Source organism: Dendropsophus ebraccatus, chromosome 8 (genome assembly GCF_027789765.1).
Source record: "Dendropsophus ebraccatus isolate aDenEbr1 chromosome 8, aDenEbr1.pat, whole genome shotgun sequence".
In the NCBI taxonomy this organism is placed as follows: Eukaryota; Metazoa; Chordata; class Amphibia; order Anura; family Hylidae; genus Dendropsophus; species Dendropsophus ebraccatus.
The window spans coordinates 110,419,441-110,439,918 of record NC_091461.1 but is presented as its reverse complement, the minus strand read 5'-3'; the positions used below and the strand labels follow the sequence as shown (position 1 = coordinate 110,439,918).

At 44.4% G+C, this 20,478-nt stretch overlaps 1 protein-coding gene across 1 annotated transcript; it reads right to left on the bottom strand.

Annotated features, from left to right (window-relative positions):
* Window positions 1–2,882: 2,882 nt before the first annotated feature.
* Window positions 2,883–15,070, bottom strand: LOC138799797 (cystathionine gamma-lyase-like). The gene is made up of 12 exons (XM_069981426.1): window positions 14,881–15,070; window positions 11,695–11,776; window positions 11,043–11,138; window positions 10,450–10,559; window positions 9,340–9,471; window positions 9,145–9,202; window positions 8,893–8,970; window positions 7,983–8,135; window positions 7,088–7,209; window positions 6,785–6,837; window positions 4,279–4,417; window positions 2,883–3,639 (listed from the first exon to the last, which is right to left on the bottom strand). The coding sequence occupies exons 1-12, from the start codon at window positions 15,055–15,057 to the stop codon at window positions 3,574–3,576; spliced, it is 1,266 nt and encodes a 421-aa protein (XP_069837527.1). The 5' UTR covers window positions 15,058–15,070; the 3' UTR covers window positions 2,883–3,573.
* Window positions 15,071–20,478: the final 5,408 nt, after the last annotated feature.

Sequence of the window (20,478 nt, the reverse complement as noted above, 5' to 3'; positions counted from 1 at the left end):
TATGGTTCTCTCTTTAGTAAATGGCCCTCAGTGTAGTCCCCATTTAGTAAATGGCCCCATGTGTAGTTCCCCCTATAGTAGATGGCCTCCAGTGTAGTCCCCCTTTAGTAGATGGCCCCTTGTGTAGTCCCCCTATAGTAGATGACCATAGTGTAGTCCTCCTTTAGTAGATGGCCCCCTAATTAGGTCCCCCTTTAGTAAATGCCCACCAGTGTAGTCCCTCTATAGTAGATGGCCCCCTGTGTAGTCCCTCTGTAGTAAATGGCCCCCAGTGTTGTCCCCCCTTTAGTAAATATCCCCTAGTATAGTTCCCCTTTTAGCACATGGCCCTTTCCTGTGTAGGCCCCTCTTTAATACATGGCCCATGATGCTAATAAAAAATGAAAAGAAAAACTCACCTCCTACACACCCAGTGGCTGCTGATGTCCTGGCATGGGCATGCCCTCTCCTCTTCTGTGGTCCGTGTGACAGGCACTGCCTGCGCTGGAAGTCCTAGCCGCCATTGCCATTCAGCATGTGCACAATTGAACATGCGTACACTCAGGGAAGGCCCTGCAGCTGCAATTCACTCAGAGGCCCACCTGAGAATCCTCCGATGGGCCCCCGAGTGATGTGCATCTGCCGGACGAAATCAGATGTGGGCAGTTTGGGCAGTTCCCGATCCGCCCACATTATGATCCGCTACTGAAAATTGGCTAAAACCAATACACTAAGTCACATAAAGCATTTTTTTGGTGCAAATTAACCGGAATACTGCAATAGTAAATGTGCCCTGATGTGTATGTGGAGCGGAAGAGTGTAACAGGGTTCGTTTTGTTGGGAATCTTATATTTATGGTATAAAAGTAACCAAGAGATAGTGAATACTGGGGAACATATGGAATATTATTATCATAGTAACAAGAGCAAAAAAAAACACCACCTCTAGTTAAAGGGGTTTTCCCATCTGGGCCATCTCTGATATCCATAGACTAGGGGCCAACAAACTGATTGCTGGGGAAGCTATGAAGCTTTCAGTGACCCCACAGAGAATGAACAGAGCACAGGCTGCAGTGACCTCCATTCATTGTGGGCAATGGCGTCCCGGTTCTCGAAATCGGTCAAAGTCGAAATCGATCTCCCAACAATCAGCTTTTTATCCCCTATCCCATGGATGAGAATACCCTTTAAGGAGATCATTTTGTCTAATTACTAAGATTTTCACCATTGCTTTTTTTAATGATACTTGTTACTGGGAAAGCTGAGTGGTCTTTAAATAACAAATCGGCTACTGACATAGGATTGGTGGATTGGTGGATTTCCTGGGAGCTTTTTGGGTGTGTTTAGAGATAGCTGATTTCTCACGACTTTCTGTTTCAGGGGCTCATTCCAGACTGTCACTCCCATGCATTGGCAGATGAGTGGTAGATGGGGGATGGTGGATGGCATTTCCTTCCTAAAATCTGAGAATAATTTAGAACCTTCTGTTAAAAACTTGGAGCTAGTTACACATACATATGTGATTATACAGTGATAAGTTACCATACACTTAAGGCCCTATGCCACAGAATGATTATCGTCCCGTGGAATAGGAGGCAACGATCCGCCGACATCGTTCATGTCGGCTTATCGTTGAAGTCGTTCACGGAACGGCCGGTCTCTGGCCGGATCATCTTTCGGCCGCGGAGCTCTGACATGTCAGTTGTTTGTGGCGGCATATGGGATCCCATAGAACAACAGGCATTGTTCAACCCTGCAAAACTACGGCCGTAGTTTTACACAGTGTGAACATAGCCTATACGTGTTACAATACATTTTCAAAAGCAATGGTTTACATACAGATCCTAATCACTTATAAGTCACTATATCACAATTCTTCCAGGTCAGAAGTTTACATACACCATGGCGACTGTGCGTCCCAGAAACTCTATGCTATGCTCTAACCATTGACAAAGCACTAGTCCAGATGTTCTCCTCCCTGAGGGGTGTATGCTCACTGGCTGACTCCTACTGAAATCTCAAATAATAGGTATAACTCACTGAGCTACAATGCCTACTGCAGGGTGCAGGTTATTTGGAATAAAGTAGATTGGCAGCCACAAAGTCTCTAGGCCCGGCCTGAAGCCCAGAAAGGTCCTAGGATATTTATGGGATTCTTCTTGACCTTCAGCTCCACAGTCTTTCTGTGACTCCTTCTCTTATATGAGGGATGGAAATGGTTAAAGCGAATATAGCATCTGGTACATTCCCTTTAAGTGTTAAATAGAACAGCAATGGCATGGGGAAGCTGGTGTCCTTAAAGGGGTTATCCAGCGCTATAAAAACATGGCCACTTTCTCCCAGAGACAGCACCATTCTTGTCTCCAGTCTCTATGGAGAAAGAGGTTGGGCTGCCCACTGACTAGAATGTTCCCATGTAAAGTATATGGGCCTATGTAGAGTACATGGGGATGACTCTCACTCAACACAATGCAAATGTAAACAAAAAAATCCACAGCATATAATCTTTAATGTAGACAATATGTGAGAACATTCCTGTGACTGATCTCTTATCAATGAAATGAAAGCGGAAAGTGAAGCCTATGTAAAATATCAATTTATTTATCAAGTTAGAACATTTAGACAAAGCAGTATATGAAGTCAATTATTTACTATAGAAGACAGCAGCTTCTCCAGGTACAAATCTGTATCTAATAGGAGCTTATAAAGTGTCAGCTTATTCTGTAGCACATAATAGTCCCCAAACCAGGATGCAACTCAGGATCAGTACAGGATCAGTAATGTAATGTATGCACACAGTGACCCCACCAGCAGAATAGTGAGTGCAGCTCTGGGGTATAATACAGGATATAACTCAGGATCAGTACAGGATAAGTAATGTAATGTATGTACACAGTGACCACACCAGCAGAATAGTGAGTGCAGCTCTGGAGTATAATACCGGATGTAACTCAGGATCAGTACAGGATAAGTAATGTAATGTATGTACACAGTGACCTCACCAGCAGAATAGTGAGTGCAGCTCTGGAGTATAAGGATCACAGAATCAAAGGATCACAATTTAGTTGTGGCAGTAAGCGCCTATGTGACAAGTCACCATGAATAAATCAGATATTAACCTATTAACGACACTTGATGTACATAAATGTTACATCATGGTGTCAGCAAGGAGGCATAGAGGTTTGGCCCCTTTCTATACTGGACGGCTCCTGGTTTGCTGTTTCCATTGCTGGCTGTTTAAATGTATTGAAGTCCTTATTTCTATGTTCCCTGCACAGTCCATATATATATATATATATATATATAAACAGGACAGATTATCTGAACTCCCAGAACTCATCATGTGTCATTATGTTGCCGGGAGCTCCGAAACTTTTCAAGTCTTGGCAGTACTGTACTGACACAGCTGCTTTTTTTTTTTTTTTACCACCTCACAAGTATTTTTTTTTTCTGGTATCGTGGCACATTTTACAGATTAGTAGAAGGTGTTGTTACAAAGTGCAATTGGTCTCTAAAAAACAAGACCTCGTGTGGCACATGAAGGAACTGTAATTATCGGAAAATATTTGTGAAGGAAAAGTAACTAGATTAATATTCAGTCGCTGATTTTCAGATTCCGCAGCAGATCCTCCACCTTGGTCGGGTTTGTCAGATCCGGGTGCTAAAAAGGAAAAGAACAGAATGGTTATTGATCGCATAAGGGCAATAAGTAATGTAAATTAAGGTATGCTAGCACATGGCACCCAATGGAGGGTGATCTCCGTCAGGGCCATTGGGGGGGCCTATGGCTATGTCTGGTATATGTGCTAGGATCTCCCCTAACATATTTACCAAATGTACGCACTGAATGTGGTATACATAGTCTTTCACTACCTCATCGGCGCACCACCCATCTCCAATGATCGGGGTCGTTTTCTTCATGTGCACTGGGAGGTGCCCCCAGTGTAACAATATCCCCTCCCTGCAATGATGCGCCCATGCTTGATTCTAATAGAGGGACGTCACCAACGGGAGGGGATATCAGTACATTGGGCGTGCCTCCAGTACATAGAGCAGGGCGGCGCACAAGAAAGAAGAAGATGGTGGGGGAAACCGACAGCATTTTGTAAAAAGGACCGCGCCACCGGGAACAAGGCTGACAAGGTAGTAGAAAAATTTCACTACTCCTAATGGTTCATTCTCTATAACATTTCTTGATAAGTGAAGAGTCTGTGTAGTCATGTAGATCACTGTAGACACCTTTTAGTGTAATTCCCCTTTAATAACTTGTTTTTGAATTTATGGACCCGGGAGTACTCACCGCAACCTGCAATGCTTGGTCCAGGTCCTCTATAATGTCTTCTGCGTCCTCCAGGCCTACAGAGAGGCGAATGAGGGTGTCGGTGATGTTCAGGAGAGCGCGGTCCTCCTCCGGCACTGAGGCGTGAGTCATGATCGCTCTACACAAGAGGGAAAAGACAGAGTATTACACAGGCAGAGTATTACACGGACCATAAAAGTGCTGGAAGCCGCTCACAATCTTATCTGTCCGCTTCCCTGCACATTATACATGTGCAGTATATCATAGTACCTAACACCAAAACTGCTGGAACCATTATAGGGCTAAAAATCTGTACAGGAATTGGGAACAAAGTTGGGTAAAGGGTCATTACACAGGCCTACAATGCATTGGAGTACAGGAAAATATCCAGATAGGGGAAGGTTGGGTTTGGTAAGACCAAGCAGCATGACCATGTGACCTGGTCCCTGGTGATCACATGATCACTGAGACTAATGTAACTGTCTTAATTGCAGAATTCCCCAACCTGTGACTCTTCTGCGGTTGCAAAACTACAGCTCCCATCATGCCTTGGCAATCTTCAATTGCCAAGAAGGGAATTGTAGTTTGGCCGTAGTTGGAAAGCCACAGGTTGGAAAACATTGCTCCGTAGTATACAAAGCTCTTATATGAACAAAGCAAACAGATTGATTAACAGGTCAGTAGACCAGAAAACAGGCACCGGCTCAAAGCTGCAGCAGATCTGAACTTTAGAGCATTGCAAAACATATCTAGAATAGGGTGTATTAGTGACTGATATAAAAAGGCATATCACTCATAATGGGGTTATGACTCCTAGATAAAAGCTCAGGGGGGATCAATGAGTGCTCTTAGGTGAACCTGGTCCAGGCACTGTATACTCCCACTGACCTACAGGGCACTGAGGTAGGAGCTACACCAGGCCCTGGTGCTATATAAGATACCAGCAGGGCCGGACTGAGACATAAAGAATCAGCTCTGGCACACATACTACCCCACCAGCCCATATAGCAATATAAGAGTGTTCTAGAAAGAAAAGGAACAGTGTGCGGCGCACATGGTGTAAAACTGCAGCTTGCATAGGAATAAGAAAGTGGATTATTGGTAGTGCTCACCTTGGGCGGTCGTGCTAGGAGCCCGACACCGCCAATGGCTTTTATTAGCTGTCTGCTGCCCTTCCACGTACCCAAGCAATTTGGTGCAGGAATCAGAGAAAGATGAACACAGTCATAGGTCCAATGTGTGGAGTTTTTCCTGGAGGATTAGGCGCTGCGCGGCAAGTCCAAGATCCTGTTCAAAGAAAGATGGCAGTTGTAATAGGTCTAATAAAATCGTAGAAATACAGTTTTATTAGACCAACTCCGACCCCCATGTTCCTTTGAAAAGGATCTTGGACTTGCCGTGCAGCGCCTAATCCTCCAGGAAAAACTCCACACATTGGACCTATGATTGTGTTCATCTTTCTCTCAACATAAGAATGTTGACATAGAATGTTCGCTTAGAACAGTGCTTCTCAAACTGTGAGGCGGGCCTCACCAGTGAGGCGCCCCCTAGTTATTGGTGAGGCCCAGCTGTGGAGCCAGATTTCACAAAAGTGACTATAATCTGCACAGTCCTTTTGCTGTTTGCAAAAATCTCCATTTTAGCAACATTATTAATTTATTTTGTACTTACTTTATTAGTATATAGAGCTTGGGAGACGGGTGAAAGGTAGCCCTAGCATTATTTTCAGCTTTTAAATGGACTTTCACCACAGATGGTAAGGCCCAGGCACCCTCCTGGTCATTCTGGTGAGGCCCAGGCATTTCCTTGGTCTGTTGGGTGAGGCTCCAGTAGAAAAAGTTTGAGAAGTTTAGAGGCTTAGAGTCTTGTAAACCTACATTCTATGTAACCATTCTATTAGACTCCAAGTTGCCAGATTCCTGGTCATGGTTCCCGGTCTCGCATATAAACTAATATCTGTGGCTCTCTTTTTTAGACCCCTGTCTTAACAGCACTATGGGTCCCAGGACAAAGCTGCCGCGGCCACCCCCGCTACAAAAAACCTTAACCTTGAACCCACCCGCCTTCCCTGCCACATCCGTAGCGCCCCACCCGGTTGGCTTTTATCACAGGGATTCTTGAAGCCTAGGGTATCCTCCTCTAGTAAGTGCAGGGGGGGTTGATGAGACATAGTCTCATCTAGCTAGTGTTTAAGAACTTTAAATTACACCATCAGACCTTCTGGCTGCTTATACGTCTCTGTAGTTTTTGCCATGATTTGCGCAAAATAGAAGAACAATACTTTATTAACTAATTGGGAGAAGAAGAGCGGCCCACAGAGTGAACAGGCCCATCTGGCATTTGCCAAACCTGCCAGATGGCCAGTTCGGCCCTGGGCGCCAGCATTATAAATGGAATGTGGTGGATGGGGGTCCCTAGAGTCTTTCAAAATTCTAATACCCTGCAAGCTCTGACAGCCTTCGGATGGAGATCACTGCTATAGAGAGTCACTGTCAGATGTACTCACGCATGCGCAGCCAGACTGTCATATCCTCCAAGACTGCCGGCGAGTGCAAACACCTGGGGACAGGAAAAATCTGAATTCAGTCCTTCAGCCTGTTGTGGCCTATACTCCAGTCAAAGTTGAATATCTACAGATTGTAAACTCCATGATCACATACATCGAGAGCTATGAAATACTGGGCACTGAGTGATATGGTCAACGATTGCAATGATATACATTGTTTGGTAAATGCTTCCTAATCTGTGCCACAAAAGGTGTCACAAAATTGCAACCACAAGACATGAAAATCCATCGCTACTCATTTACCTTCAGGCTCGTGAGGAAGATCTTTGCATGTTCTAAGCCACCTTTAATATAGAAGGAGACCATCCCTGACACTCCAGTGCACTGACGCTTGGTGAGCTCATACTGTGGGTGAGATGGCAGCCCTAGAACAAGAGAATCACAGTATATAAGAGGATATTGTGTTACCATACAGCAGCACATGGAGTGATAATATAGACATGGTGGGGATGCGATGTTCTGTAAGTGCTGTAAGTGCTGTAAGTACCCTGTAAGGCCCCCTTCAGACTTCAGGAAAACCTATCTGGATTTCTTATCAGGAATCACGTGGTACTATGGGGCACGGACACCCTTCAGGATTTTTCCCAAAGGGTGTCCGTGACGAAAAAATTGGCCCAAAAATTATAGAACATGTTCTATAATTGTTTAGAATTCCGGCACAGGTTCCCACTACAACACTATAGGGGCATCTGGAATTCCAGAAAGCATCCAGAAACTTTAAGGAATTCCATATGCACTACTTGGCAGCCCGGCCAGCGTCAGCACCTGGGAAGTACCAACCTGTTAAATGCGGCGCTGTGTTTGACCCACCCTATTGGAGGGAGGCAGCATTATGCCTCCAGCCACAAGAGGTTGCTTTCACTTGTGGCACTTGCAAAGCCTGAAGACAGAGGGAGAACTCAGACGAGGTTGCCGTTGCAGTCCTGCAGCCGGTATGTTTTTTTTTTTTTCCTCCTCCGTTTTTACGACCAGGTAACACTGACGGTTTTCTGAGGCCTCCTGAAAGGCTTCCTGATCAGTGTTTCCTGACAGTGAATAAGGCCCCCTTCAAACTTCCGTGGCCGTTTTTACAGTCTGGCCCATTTTACAAGACTAGGCCTATCAGCCGAACCAGACACAAATAAGTCTATTCTTTTACCTGGAAACAGAACTTTGTCGACACGAGGATCCCGCTCCAGATACATGGCCACAGCCAGACCATTATGGAAGTGCTGCCTCATTCTGAGAGGTAAGGTCTTCAGTCCGCGGTTGCAGAGGAAGCACTCAAATGGGGATGGGACGGCACCAATATCTGCATAATAGAAGACAATAGAGGACCTCATGCACATGGCAGAGCTTATAGGACATGCTTACAGCTCTTGTATGGTACAGGCTTTTAGACATATTAGTTGTCCTGTCTTGACATGGCACACTAGGCTCCTTGTATCCTTCAATGGCCTTCTTTCGTGTGGCCTTATACAACAGCCTGGTTTTCAGCCATCAAAAAGCAGCACCGGAAATCTTACAGATACACACAGAAGTGCCAACAGGGATACAAAAATACTGCAAGATTTCTACACAGAGTGTCATTGCAGACAATCTGCAGCACTTAAAGTAGCAGTAAAAAGGAGAGATGTAAAAAAAAAAAAATATATGGAAAATATCTGCATTGAAATTGACTTGCTGTGCAGATGTCAGGTCAGTGACACTTTCAAAGGTGCAGGGATACCTGTCTTTGACAGGAGTTCATGCCCATTTCTATACCTGGCATGGCGCCCTACGTTGTACTATGGTGAAGGTGACCAATCAATCACCAATCAATGCACACTGCACAGAGCAATGGAGGAACGGCCACACTCTGGTGATAGCGATGGCGCTGGCTACATCTTTAGCAAGTGCAAAGATGCACAATATTCGTTAATTGGTGTGTGGCTGTTTCCTAAAGACAGAATTTAACCTCTAGCGCCCTCTGGTGTCTTTTTGCATTAACTGCAATGATCTGAGAAGACGTGTATCAAACCTATTCCACATGCCTGGAAAATAAAACTCTTCGTTACATCCTCACTCACCGGTCTGAAGGAACTTTAATTTCTCATAGAGTTTGTCACAGTTTACAGAAACCAACCCCATGACGACATCATTGTGGCCTGAAACAGCAGGAGCGAAATGTTATAAATGCTCATACATTATGTTCTGTATATGAGATACCAGATATGAGGGCTATTCTGCGGTGCAGTATTGGAAAGCAGCCTTATATATTGGGTTGCTTAACCACAGACTGCCCCCTGTTGGGCAAAGCTGTCAGTTTCCTGCTCACTTACCATTCATATACTTGGTTGCTGAACACATGCAGATATCCGCTCCCAGAGACAATGGCCGCTGGAGGGGGACAAAAACATTACTTGATCAGTGCACTCCTCTCCTGCTGCCATTATTCTTCCCTTAATCTGATTTCCTAGAGATAGAAATAGATGGGAAGCAACAACTACAGATGTATCCATAATGATCATCCATACCTGGAAATAGGGAGACATGAAGGTGTTATCCACGGCCAGGAGGATCCCTTGATGCTTGTGAACGATATCCGCACAACCTTGTATATCGATAACCACTAGAGTTGGATTTGTTGGCGATTCAATCCACACAAGCTTGGATGGGAGAAAGAATATATTTCTGTTATAGCCAAAGTTGTCGATGAGCATCATTATTTAGTTGGTGTAGTAGATGCCTGTTGCTTCCGCTATATGCCTCCCCCCTAGGCAGCACTTTTATAAGGTCAGGTACAAGGTGAAGTGTCATGGATCAGTAGCATTCAGTGCAGCCATTCTTGTTTTGATAAGGCAACAATCCCTTTAAGAGTACAAGAGGGGAGAAGAGGAGTATGAAGAAGAAGAAAGTAAGAAGTCAAAAGGTGGTGGATAGCGAAGAAGAAGCTCCAGAGGGGATATACTACATGAGAGAATCCTGGATATATATACTTGGAACAACGACATCTAGTGGCAAAACTCTGGTACTACTACATTACCACTTACTCTTAAAAGTACAGGCTTGTGTGAAGGGTGTAACCAATAACAACATCCATGGTGGGAGACCACATGAGCACCAAAGCCAGGCTGAGCCAGTGCCAGAGGTAACCACAAATGGGGGAGCTAGCCCCAAGTATATCCCACCCTCTAGAGACATGTAAATATAGTAAACTCTTATCCCTTATGTGTGTTATTAGTCACCCAGAAGAGCTTAGTCTATTTGCTCTTTGGGATTCAGGTAGAGCTGGGGAGAGAAAGGAGGAGACAGGACAGCCTTATACCTAACTGACAGCTTGAGACTCTCAGTGAGATTACCCCTCTCTGGTTAGAGACTGTTGTCAATCTGTTTAGAAACATCTCTCATTTACATGACTCTAAGTTGACAGATGATATTGGAAAGGTAGAATGGTCGCAACTCATTTTGTTCTCTGAGAGATAAGCCACCACTGGAGCTATGTAACAGCAGCTTTCCTCCATTCTCCTCACTGTCAATACATGGATGTTTGGCTGATAGTTTTTGGGTATGAGATGAATGGAAGAGATAAGTGTCGGCTCAGAACAGTCATGAGTGACTACATACAGTACATGCACATCACTCACCTTGGTGTCTGGGGTGATCGCAGCTTCCAAACTGTTCAGATCAGAGCAGTCAACAAACGTCACCTTCAGCCCCATTTTTGTTGCAAGTGTCCTAAAATATTTGTTTGTACCTGATGGGAAAAACAAATTCTACCATGAAGGATCATCTGTCATCCTGCTACAGGAATAATAGAGGTCACAGGGGTAGCAGTGCAATGGTGAGTTGTCTGCTCAGTTACGTTGGCCATACACATGAGATACTTATTTGCAGATCACTCTGACTGATCATGTTCCGGCCATTGAAATTAATGGGGCCCGGATGGGATGATAAAGGATAGCTGTGACGTACTGCCTTAACATAGTGTGAACCTAGCCTTAGCCAGTCTCCCTGTAGTAAGGGATGTCATACCCCCCATGTATCTTACATCTCTTGACCCTTGCTTTCCCCTCCCTTCACGTCAGTGGAGAGATCATGTTTCACATACTGGGCATCAGAAGAGTTAGAGTTACTGAGCAATAAAATTGCTGAGCAGATAGTGACTATGACAACACTACTTTATTACTTGTAATTGAGGGGTAAGAATATTTTTGCACATCAGTGATTGGGATCTTACCTCCATACACGTCACTATTACAGATGATGTGGTCGCCAGCATCCAGAAGGTGAACAACATTAAGTGTCGCGGACAGGCCGGATGCAAAGGCCACACCTGGACACAAAGAACATAGTAGTAGGAATGGAACACCGCCATATACAATACAGCAAATATACATAAAAAATAAACATTTCTTGCACAATTATCTTCATTTCTTTATGGCAAGGAATCAGAGTTTGTCGGGATTAGATCATGTTTGGCCAATAGACGGAGGTGCTACTGTCGAGCTGTTATTGATGGGTAAAGTTATATAACTCCCCCCAAATTAATGGAGGCCATTGTAACGAAATGAACGTACATGTGTTCGATCCGCCAGAGATACTCTGTATTCTGTGTGGCTCTTAGGGGCCTTTAGGAGAATCACAGGTTCCTGCCCTACCAATTGTATTTTGTATTCCTACTGATTAATGGGAAGCAATAAGGGGTTACCAGCGGAGCAGCTGGTCCATGTGGTGTCACGACAGATGAAATCATCATATGCTGTAGAATGGCATACTAATAAAATCCTATGGCCCAGTACCTCAGGCACACTTGCCAAGTGGATCTAGGCTTGTAAAACTTCAATTTAAGACATGAAAAACAATTAAACCATCAAGATCTATAATCTTACAGTATGTGGCACCATCGAGGGTGGCGACAGCTTCCTCCAGACAGTGCCTTGTTGGGTTTCCACAGCGGCTGTACTCGTAACCCTAAAAAAACACAAATCTATAAATGTAAAGAACTATTCCTTTGGTTTCTGCTTTATATATTGTGGAAAAGAATTCTTCATTGTATTACGCTTTTCAACTACACCAGGCTGCCAGGCCCCAAATACATCAGGCTGCCAGGCCCAGACTACACCAAGCTGTTAGACCCCAACTACACCAGGCTGCCAGACCCCAACTACAGCAGGCTGCCAGGCCCAGACTACACCAAGCTGTTAGGCCCCAACTACACCAGGCTGCCAGACCCCAACTACAGCAGGCTGCCAGACCCTAAATACACCAGGCTGCCAGACCCCAGCTACACCAGGCAGCCAGACCCCAACGACACCAGGCTGCCAGACCCCAGCTACACCAGGCTGCCAGACCCCAGCTACACCAGGCTGTGAGGTCCCAACTACACCAGGCTGCCAGGCCCCGACTACATCAGGCTGCCAGGCCCCGACTACATCAGGCTGCCAGGCCCCGACTACACCAGGCTGCCAGGCCCCAACTACACCAGGCTGCCAGGCCCCAACTACACCAGGCTGCCAGGCCCCAACTACACCAGGCTGCCAGACCCCATATACAGTGGGGAAAACAAGTATTTGATACTCTGTCAATTTACCAAGTTTTCCAACCTACAAAAAATTGCCGTGGTGTGTAAATTTTACCGTATGTACACTTTGTAAGGTACCTAGAGGCAGAATCTACAAAAACAAAGTCAGAAAATCTCCTTGTATGATTTTTAAAGCGACAGTACTAGTTCAGTTAGTGAGTTTTATTTTCACTACCTGGTCAGCACTAAAGCAGAGACACCACACAGTTCCCACGATGGACGCTGGTTTCTTCATGTGCACTTCACCCCACTCTATGTACTGGAGGTGGGCCCGGCATCCCCATTGTAACCATATTTCCTACCCTTAGTAACACAGCCAGACTTGATTCCGATGTAGGTACGTCACAGGGGGAAGGGGAGTCCGTTACACTGGGGATGCCGGGCCCGCCTCCCATTCATTGAAGGGGTGAAGTGCACACTAAGAAACCAGCACTGATTGCGGGAACCAGGCGACGTTTTGAAAAATTGACAACAAAATTTTGTGAAAATTTCAATAAAAACTATTGAACCAGAAAAATGGACAACGTCACCAGGATCTCCACTCCGGCGCCGACCATGTAGTGCAGGCATGTCCAAACTTTTTTCGAAGAGTGCCAAATTTGATGAAGTGAACATGTGCGAGGGCCGATCATTTTACATGCTACATGCTATATGCTTTATAACACAGGCAGATAATAGCAAGCTGGATACCTGGGGGGCCGTAAAAGTTCGGAACGCGGGCCGCAAATGGCCCTCCGGCCGGACTTTGGACATGCCTGATGTAGTGGTACTGTCGCTTTAAATGATTATTTAGCATTTTATTACATAAAATAACTATTTGATACAATAGAAAAACAGAACTTAATAGTTGGTCCAGAAATCTTTGTTTGCAGTTACAGAGGTCGGACGTTTCCTGGAGTTCTTGATCAGGTTTTCAGATATTGCAGCAGCGATTGTGTCCGCTCCATCCAGAGATTTTCTATTGGAGTCAGGTGTGGAGACTGACTAGGCCACTCCAAGACCTTGGAATGCTTCTTATGGTGCCGCTCCTTAGTTGCCCTAGCTGTGTTTTTCAGGTCATTGTCATGCTGCAAGACCCAGCCATGACCCATCTTCAATGCTCTTACTGAGGAAAGGAGATTGTTGGCCAAAATCTCATGATACACGGCCCCATCCACCCTCCCTTCAATATGGTGAAGCCATCCTTTCCCCTTTGAAGAAAAGCCTCCCCAATGTATGACGTTTCCACCCCCATGCTTCATGGTTGGGTGTGTGTTCGTGGGGCTGTACTCATCCTCCTTCCTCCTCAAAACACACTGAGTGAAGTTTATATGAAAAAGTTCTATTTTGGTGTCATCCGATCCGACCATATCACCTCCTCTTTATCATCCAAATGATCACTGGTAAACTTCATTAAATTTTGATATAGTTACGTTTGAAACAGTTATGTTACGATTAATAAAGGTAATAAGTGCAGAGAGAAGCTTCTTTAAAAAAAAAATGAACAGGTCTGGGAGAGTCAGAATTCTTGCTGTTTGGTCGGTGATCAAATACTTATTTCATGCAATGAAATGCAAACTGTTTAAATGCCACAACATTTGATTTTCTGAAATTTTTTCATCGATTCTGTGTCTCACAAGTACGTGTACCTACAATAAAAATTACAGTCCTCTCCATTTTTTTTAGGTGGAAAAACATGTAAAATCGTATCAAATACTTATTTCTTGCTCTGTATAACATACAGGGGTGCTCTGTAATTCTTCACGAGTGGCAAATGTTTTCCAAATCAGCCTTTGTCACAGAAACCAGTCCCCCCCAATCCATGTAGAGGCAAATACTGAGTGACTGCCAAGTCCAGTTGGGTTAGCCAGCTCTCCTGTTATGTGCATGGCCGCCCTTACACAGCCGCCCTTCTCTGCACATTCTGGATACAAAGGGTTCATTCATTTTATAACCCATTTTGTTTGGGTTCCCTTTACACCGTTATCTTCCAAGATGTTAGAATATACTAACTGGAGAATAATAAATACCTTATAATTAATAAATATCTGATAGATTACAGTGTGCTGGGATCTGTAGTACGCTCATACAGTAATATGACACAAGCCTACAACCAGTAAATAGAAGCAACTATACCTCCACTTTGCATATTGTGACTGTAAGGGGGAGGGGTGGGGTGTTGCTGGAAGCTGCTGCAGAACTTCTTTACAGCGGCTGGTAGCAAAATCTCAATCCATGGTCCTGTATCGGGAATTATGTTGTAGAATTATACAATGAACTTTACAGTATATAAAAAGTTATAATGTAACTCTACAAGTAATACAAAACAATACAGTGTAGATTTGAGTGCAGATAGAAACAATATGAAAATTGTTGTGTGCAGGGATATAGAATCCGGTGGTATAATACAGATAAATCTATGGGTGCAGGGATATAGATTCCTGTAGTATACAGATATAACTATGGGTTCATAGATATAGACTCCAATAGTAAGGTACATTGTCAAAAAACTCACCGCAAACTCTCCTGGACTATACTGTTTGAAGGTGGCGGCGAGGGAGATGGGGGGCACCACTGCCCTAGACTTCCATTGCTCAGGTTCCTGCCCTGCATGGATAGCCTTAGTGGCAAAGTGCTTGAAAGCCTCCAGGTAGCCCTGTGTGAGACATTGCTTGTTCTCCTGATGCTCCATGATGCTGGATGTGGCAGTGTGATCTGTGCTTATCCCTCTTTATATGAAGTTCCCATTCCCCCAGCTGTAGAGCATTGGTTGAGCCTGGGGGCGTTGTCTTCACCATCACCACTAGAGGGAGTAAGGACACATAAGAGATACAATGCTGCAATTATAAAAGTACAGGGTGACCTAGATTTACTAAACCGGCTGTTTAATAAATCTGTCACATTCTTATATTGTTTAGTCTGTCACATTTTTATATTGTTTAGTCTAAGTTCAGACCACTATTAGTTGGCTTAAAGTGTCCCTGTCACTCGATAAAACTTCACATGTTGCAGGGATGTGACAGAAGTTACGGTTGTTTGGGGTCTAAGTGTCAGATAAATGAGCTAAGTGAAGATGTTTGTTGGACAGATCCTGCAGATATGGATGGTTCATGGCGGTCTGGGCCGGATAGAGAAGAATAGGAAAGAGAACATCTACAGGGGAGATGCCCCCTGTGAGTCACTGGATGTAAATGTATCTAATCACTTTTATGGGTATGCCTGGGTAGAAAATGTTCCTTGATCCTCTTATAAGACAGTATTCAGCTATTTGCTGTATCACAGCACCATCTAGTGGTGGCAGAGGAGAAAAAATATATCCAATCTAACATGTTCTAACGTGATAATCACTAGACAATATATATGTAGCCAATAGTAGCATCAGGAACTTCCTGTCACAGTTGATTTGAAAACTTTTTCCTCTGGTGTACCCCTTTAAAGTGTACCTGTCATGATGGGCCGCTTTCAGATCAGTGGCGAGATCCACTGCTAATCTGAAAGTTCGGATCTCCAAAGATACAGAGACGCAATTAGACAGTAATGCGTGGGACCCCCATTGGATCCAATGGTAAAGAAAGAAACAGCAGGGGCACCATAATAAGAATGTAACAGAAGGGGGAACCATAACGGATATATAACATCAGAAGCATCATAATAAGTATGTAATAGCAGTAAGGCCCCATAACATAACAAGTATATAACAGTACTCCATAACAGGTGACACCAGGGGGTACCATTACTTTGTATCCAAGGAGTGTCATAACAAGTATGTCCCAACAGGGGGTGGCATAACAACTATGTAATAACAGGGGTGTCATGACAAGTATTTAACAGCAGGAGGCACCATAACAGATATGTAACACTAGGAGCGCCAAACAAGTAGGGGATAATAGTTACAGTATGTAACAGCAAGTGGCGCCATAACAAAAAGTAGTGACGCTGGGTTTCATAACAGATATGAAACAGCAGAGGACGCCATAACAGGTATGTAACACGAGGGGCGCCATAACATGTATGTAGCAGCATTGGGTGCATTGTAACACCAATGGGTGCCATTAAGGTACAATGTGTAATAGCAGGGGACCCCATAGCAAATATATAATGGAACGGTGGCATAACAGGTATGTAACACTAGGGGGTGCCATACACATATATGTAAGAGCAAGAGGAAACCATAGCAAGTATGTAGCAGCAGGAGGTACCATTACAAGTATATAACAGCAGGGGGCGCTGTAACACGTATATAACAGAAGGATTTACCTACAGAAGCATTTCATTTTGACTGAAAACTGTCTAACAGAGGAAATTAACAATGTAAAATATGTTAATTATTAAAGGGTTAAATATCAGATAAGGAAAAATCCATATGCTGCCGCCTGCCCCGGGGGTGACTAACCACATGGTGGATACCTGATATCATCACAGATATGTTAGGGTGTTTGCCCCTTGGTTGGATGAGGGTAAATCTTCTTGTCTATGTTTCTATGTTATAGAGACCTGCTATATGCACATTTATTTCTATATCCCCTATAGGCGATACACCTTGTTTGGCAGCGACCTGATATATAGGTATACGGCATATACTCTTCTGGGTCATAGTACAATCCTGCGTCATTTGGAGTGGCAGTACAGATGGCATGGTGTCGCTGATTCCAGGAGCCCCTGTGATCTTCTGCTTCAGTAGCTCCTCCTTAGCCTTTCCATGTGGCCAGAATAGAAGGATGCCATCTGCTGCTTACCCATCTCTGCCACCTTCTCATCTCTTCTCTGTGCCATCTTAGTACGAGTGTTTGCACATATATAACAATGACACCTGCCCGTGCCCGCTGTCAAATGCTTTTTTTGGACGATTGATCACATTATCTAGCTTTTCTGTGCTCCACCGGCATTGATTCCATCATGTGAGGGGATCCTCTACAGTATGTCAGGTGTTATGTATCATCCTTATCTTCCATTGATTATAATTAAAGGGGTATTCCACTCAAACATAACTTTTCATATGTTACTGCCCATGATGAGACTAGCAATTCCTTTCATACTGGTTATTATCTATTCAGTCCCCTTCCCCCAGTTCTCAGCTGCTGATTTCTGCTGAAGAAACAAAACTGTGCTTGAGCTTTTCTCTCTGTCTCTCCCTCCTCCCCCACCCTTCTGAGACAGTTTATGTAAATAGGTCCCTATCTTCAACTTTGTAATGATGAGAGGAATAATCACATTGAGTTTATCAGTAACTTGACCTCAGTTTAAAGGAGAAGTCTGACGAAAATTTTTATTAAATTATTGTAGTGCCCCCAAAAGTTATACAAATCCCTAATATACACTTATTACAGGAAATGCTCATAAAGTGCTTTTTTCCCTGCACTTACTACTGCATCAAAGCTTCACTTCCTGGATAACATGGTGATGTCACTTCCTGGATAAAATGGTTATGTCACTTCCTGGATAACATGGTGATGTCACTTTCTGGATAACATGGTGATGTCACTTCCTGGATAACATGGTGATGTCACTTCCTGGATAACATGGTGATGTCACTTCCTGGATAACATGGTGATGTCACTTCCTGGATAATATGGTGATGTCACGACCCGACTTCCAGAGCTGTGCGGGCTGTGGCTGCTGGAGAGAATGATGGCAGGGGGACACTGAGGGACACAGGGCACTGGAGGGACACTGAGCATCCCTCTGCCATCATCCTCTCCAGCAGCCACAGCCGCACAGCTCCGGGAGTCGGGTTAGTGACATCACCATGTTATCCAGGAAGTGACATCACCGTGTTATCCAGGAAGTGAAGCCTTGATGCAGTAGTGCAGGGATAAAAGCACTTTATGTGCATTTCCTGTAATAAGTGTATATAGGGGATTTGTATAACTTTTGGGGGGCAATACAATACTTGAATAAAAATTTTCGACGGGCTTCTCCTTTAAAGCGACTCTGTACCCACAATCTGACCCCCCCAAACCACTTGTACCTTCAGATAGCTGCTTTTAATCCAAGATCTGTCCTGGGGTCCGTTCGGCAGGTGATGCAGTTATTGTTACATTTGTATATGCATTAGGCTGGCACACCCTCTCGGTCCTTCCTCCCCACCCTCCTCATCATTAGGAATGCTCCAGGTAGATTGCTTCCTATTCCTCAGCTGTGGCAGCCCGGCACATGGGCTGGATCGTTAATACACCTGTGCAAAGCTCAAACAGCAGTAAATGTTCCTGGATCATTCCTAATGATGAGGAGGGTGGGGAGGAAGGACGGAGAGGTGGTGCCAGCCTAATGCATATACAAATGTAAGCCCCGGCCGTTAGACACAGCGCTGCCGGATTAAAAGTTGTTTTTATGACAATAACTGCATCACCTGCCGAACGGACCCCAGGACAGAATTCGGATTAAAAGCAGCTATCCGAAGGTACAAGTGGTTTGGGGGAGGGGGGGGGACAGATTGTGGGTACAGAGTTGCTTTAACCCTCCCAACATTACAAAGAAACTACAATGTTGCAGATAAGCCTGCCAGGGACTTGTTTACATCAGGCGTCTCAGAAGGGAGGGGTAGGAGGGGGAGACAGAGAGAAAGGCTGAAACATAGATTTTTTTTGCCTTCAGCAGAAAGCAGCAGCTGAGAACTGAGGGAAGGAGACAAAATATATAAAGACAAGTATAGAACAAATTGTTAGTCTCACCATGGGCAGCAACATATGAAAAGTTATGTTTGAGTGGAACATCCTTTAATAGCAACTTGCATCTTGGCTAGATACTGCCATCAGATGAGGCATTTCCAATGCACCGGCTACCATATATGCCTTCCATTTTGTTCAGCGGAGTAAAGGGTCGGTCACTTGCCATGGATATGCTATAAATTTCCCTAATGGGAATACCCCTTCGAATTATTGTTAGGCTATGCCAAAGTTTGGTACTCCAGGCATGATGGGAATTGTAGTTTTGCAACAGTTGGAGAGCCACAAGCTTGACATGTTTCCTAAAGAATTAAAGCCCCCCCCCCCCCCATCTATAAGCCGTCACTTTGAGATGGGAATGACCCTGTCAGGCCTCCTTGCTGCCACATTTTAGAGTTAATATTATAACTAAAAGTTTTAGTGACTTATAGGAAGTATATAGTATAGTAAGATTGATCGCCATGTTGTTAATTTGTGTCATTAGATCCCCAGTCTGTGACTTCACGCCCACAGCACTGACACTAAAATGCAGCAGCCTCAATGAGACATAGTGCACACAGGCGTAGAATGACTCCATTTTGTTCAGGGCCGTAATAGGGCTCCATAGCTGCCTGCATTTCCGTATACATTCCATTTGTAATGCTGTGGAATGCTCTGGAAAAAACCCCTTTAAATTTCTCAAATTTTGCCTTTTATAACGTTTGTGGTAATGTTGCACGCCATCTTGTCTCGGGCCGCGTTTTCCAGGAACATAAAATGTCTCGGTAACAAGCAACACACATGGACGACACAAGGACTTATATTTATTGGGACATTTTGTAGAAATTGCTCATTTTTCCCATCTTTTGCTGCTCCAGGGACACCAGCATCATACAGGTGTAACCATGGGACCAAGACAACCAATCAGATCACAGCTTTTATTCTGTAGCTGGAACCCGATTGGTTTGTTGCCCATGACAACCAGCGATTCGCTTTCATTTTACTAAAGCTGAGCTGACTTGTTGCTATGGGCAACAAGAATGGTATTAATTGATAAATAAAGGCCAGTATAATGGCTTCCTGTGTATATGTTCGGCAAAACAACCTCTGGTATATTCACTGGGGGAGATTTATTAAACAAGGTGTAAAGTGAAACGGTCTCAGTTGCACCTAGCAACTAATCAGATTCCGCCTCTCATTCCTCAAAGAGTCTTTGGAAAATGAAAAGTGGAATCTGATTGGTTGCTAGGGGCAACTGAGCCAGTTTTATTTTACACCCTGTTTAATAAATCTCCCCCACTGTGTTCAATGACCATAGCCTATTACGTCACTACATTGCGACCGCCCACTCAGGTTCTCAGATACTGAATGCGCATGCGCTTTACGTCACTAGGATGCGTCCGCCCACTCATGTTGGCCCTGTCCCCAGTGCGCAGGCGCGCCCCACTCGACCTTACGTCAGCGTTAGG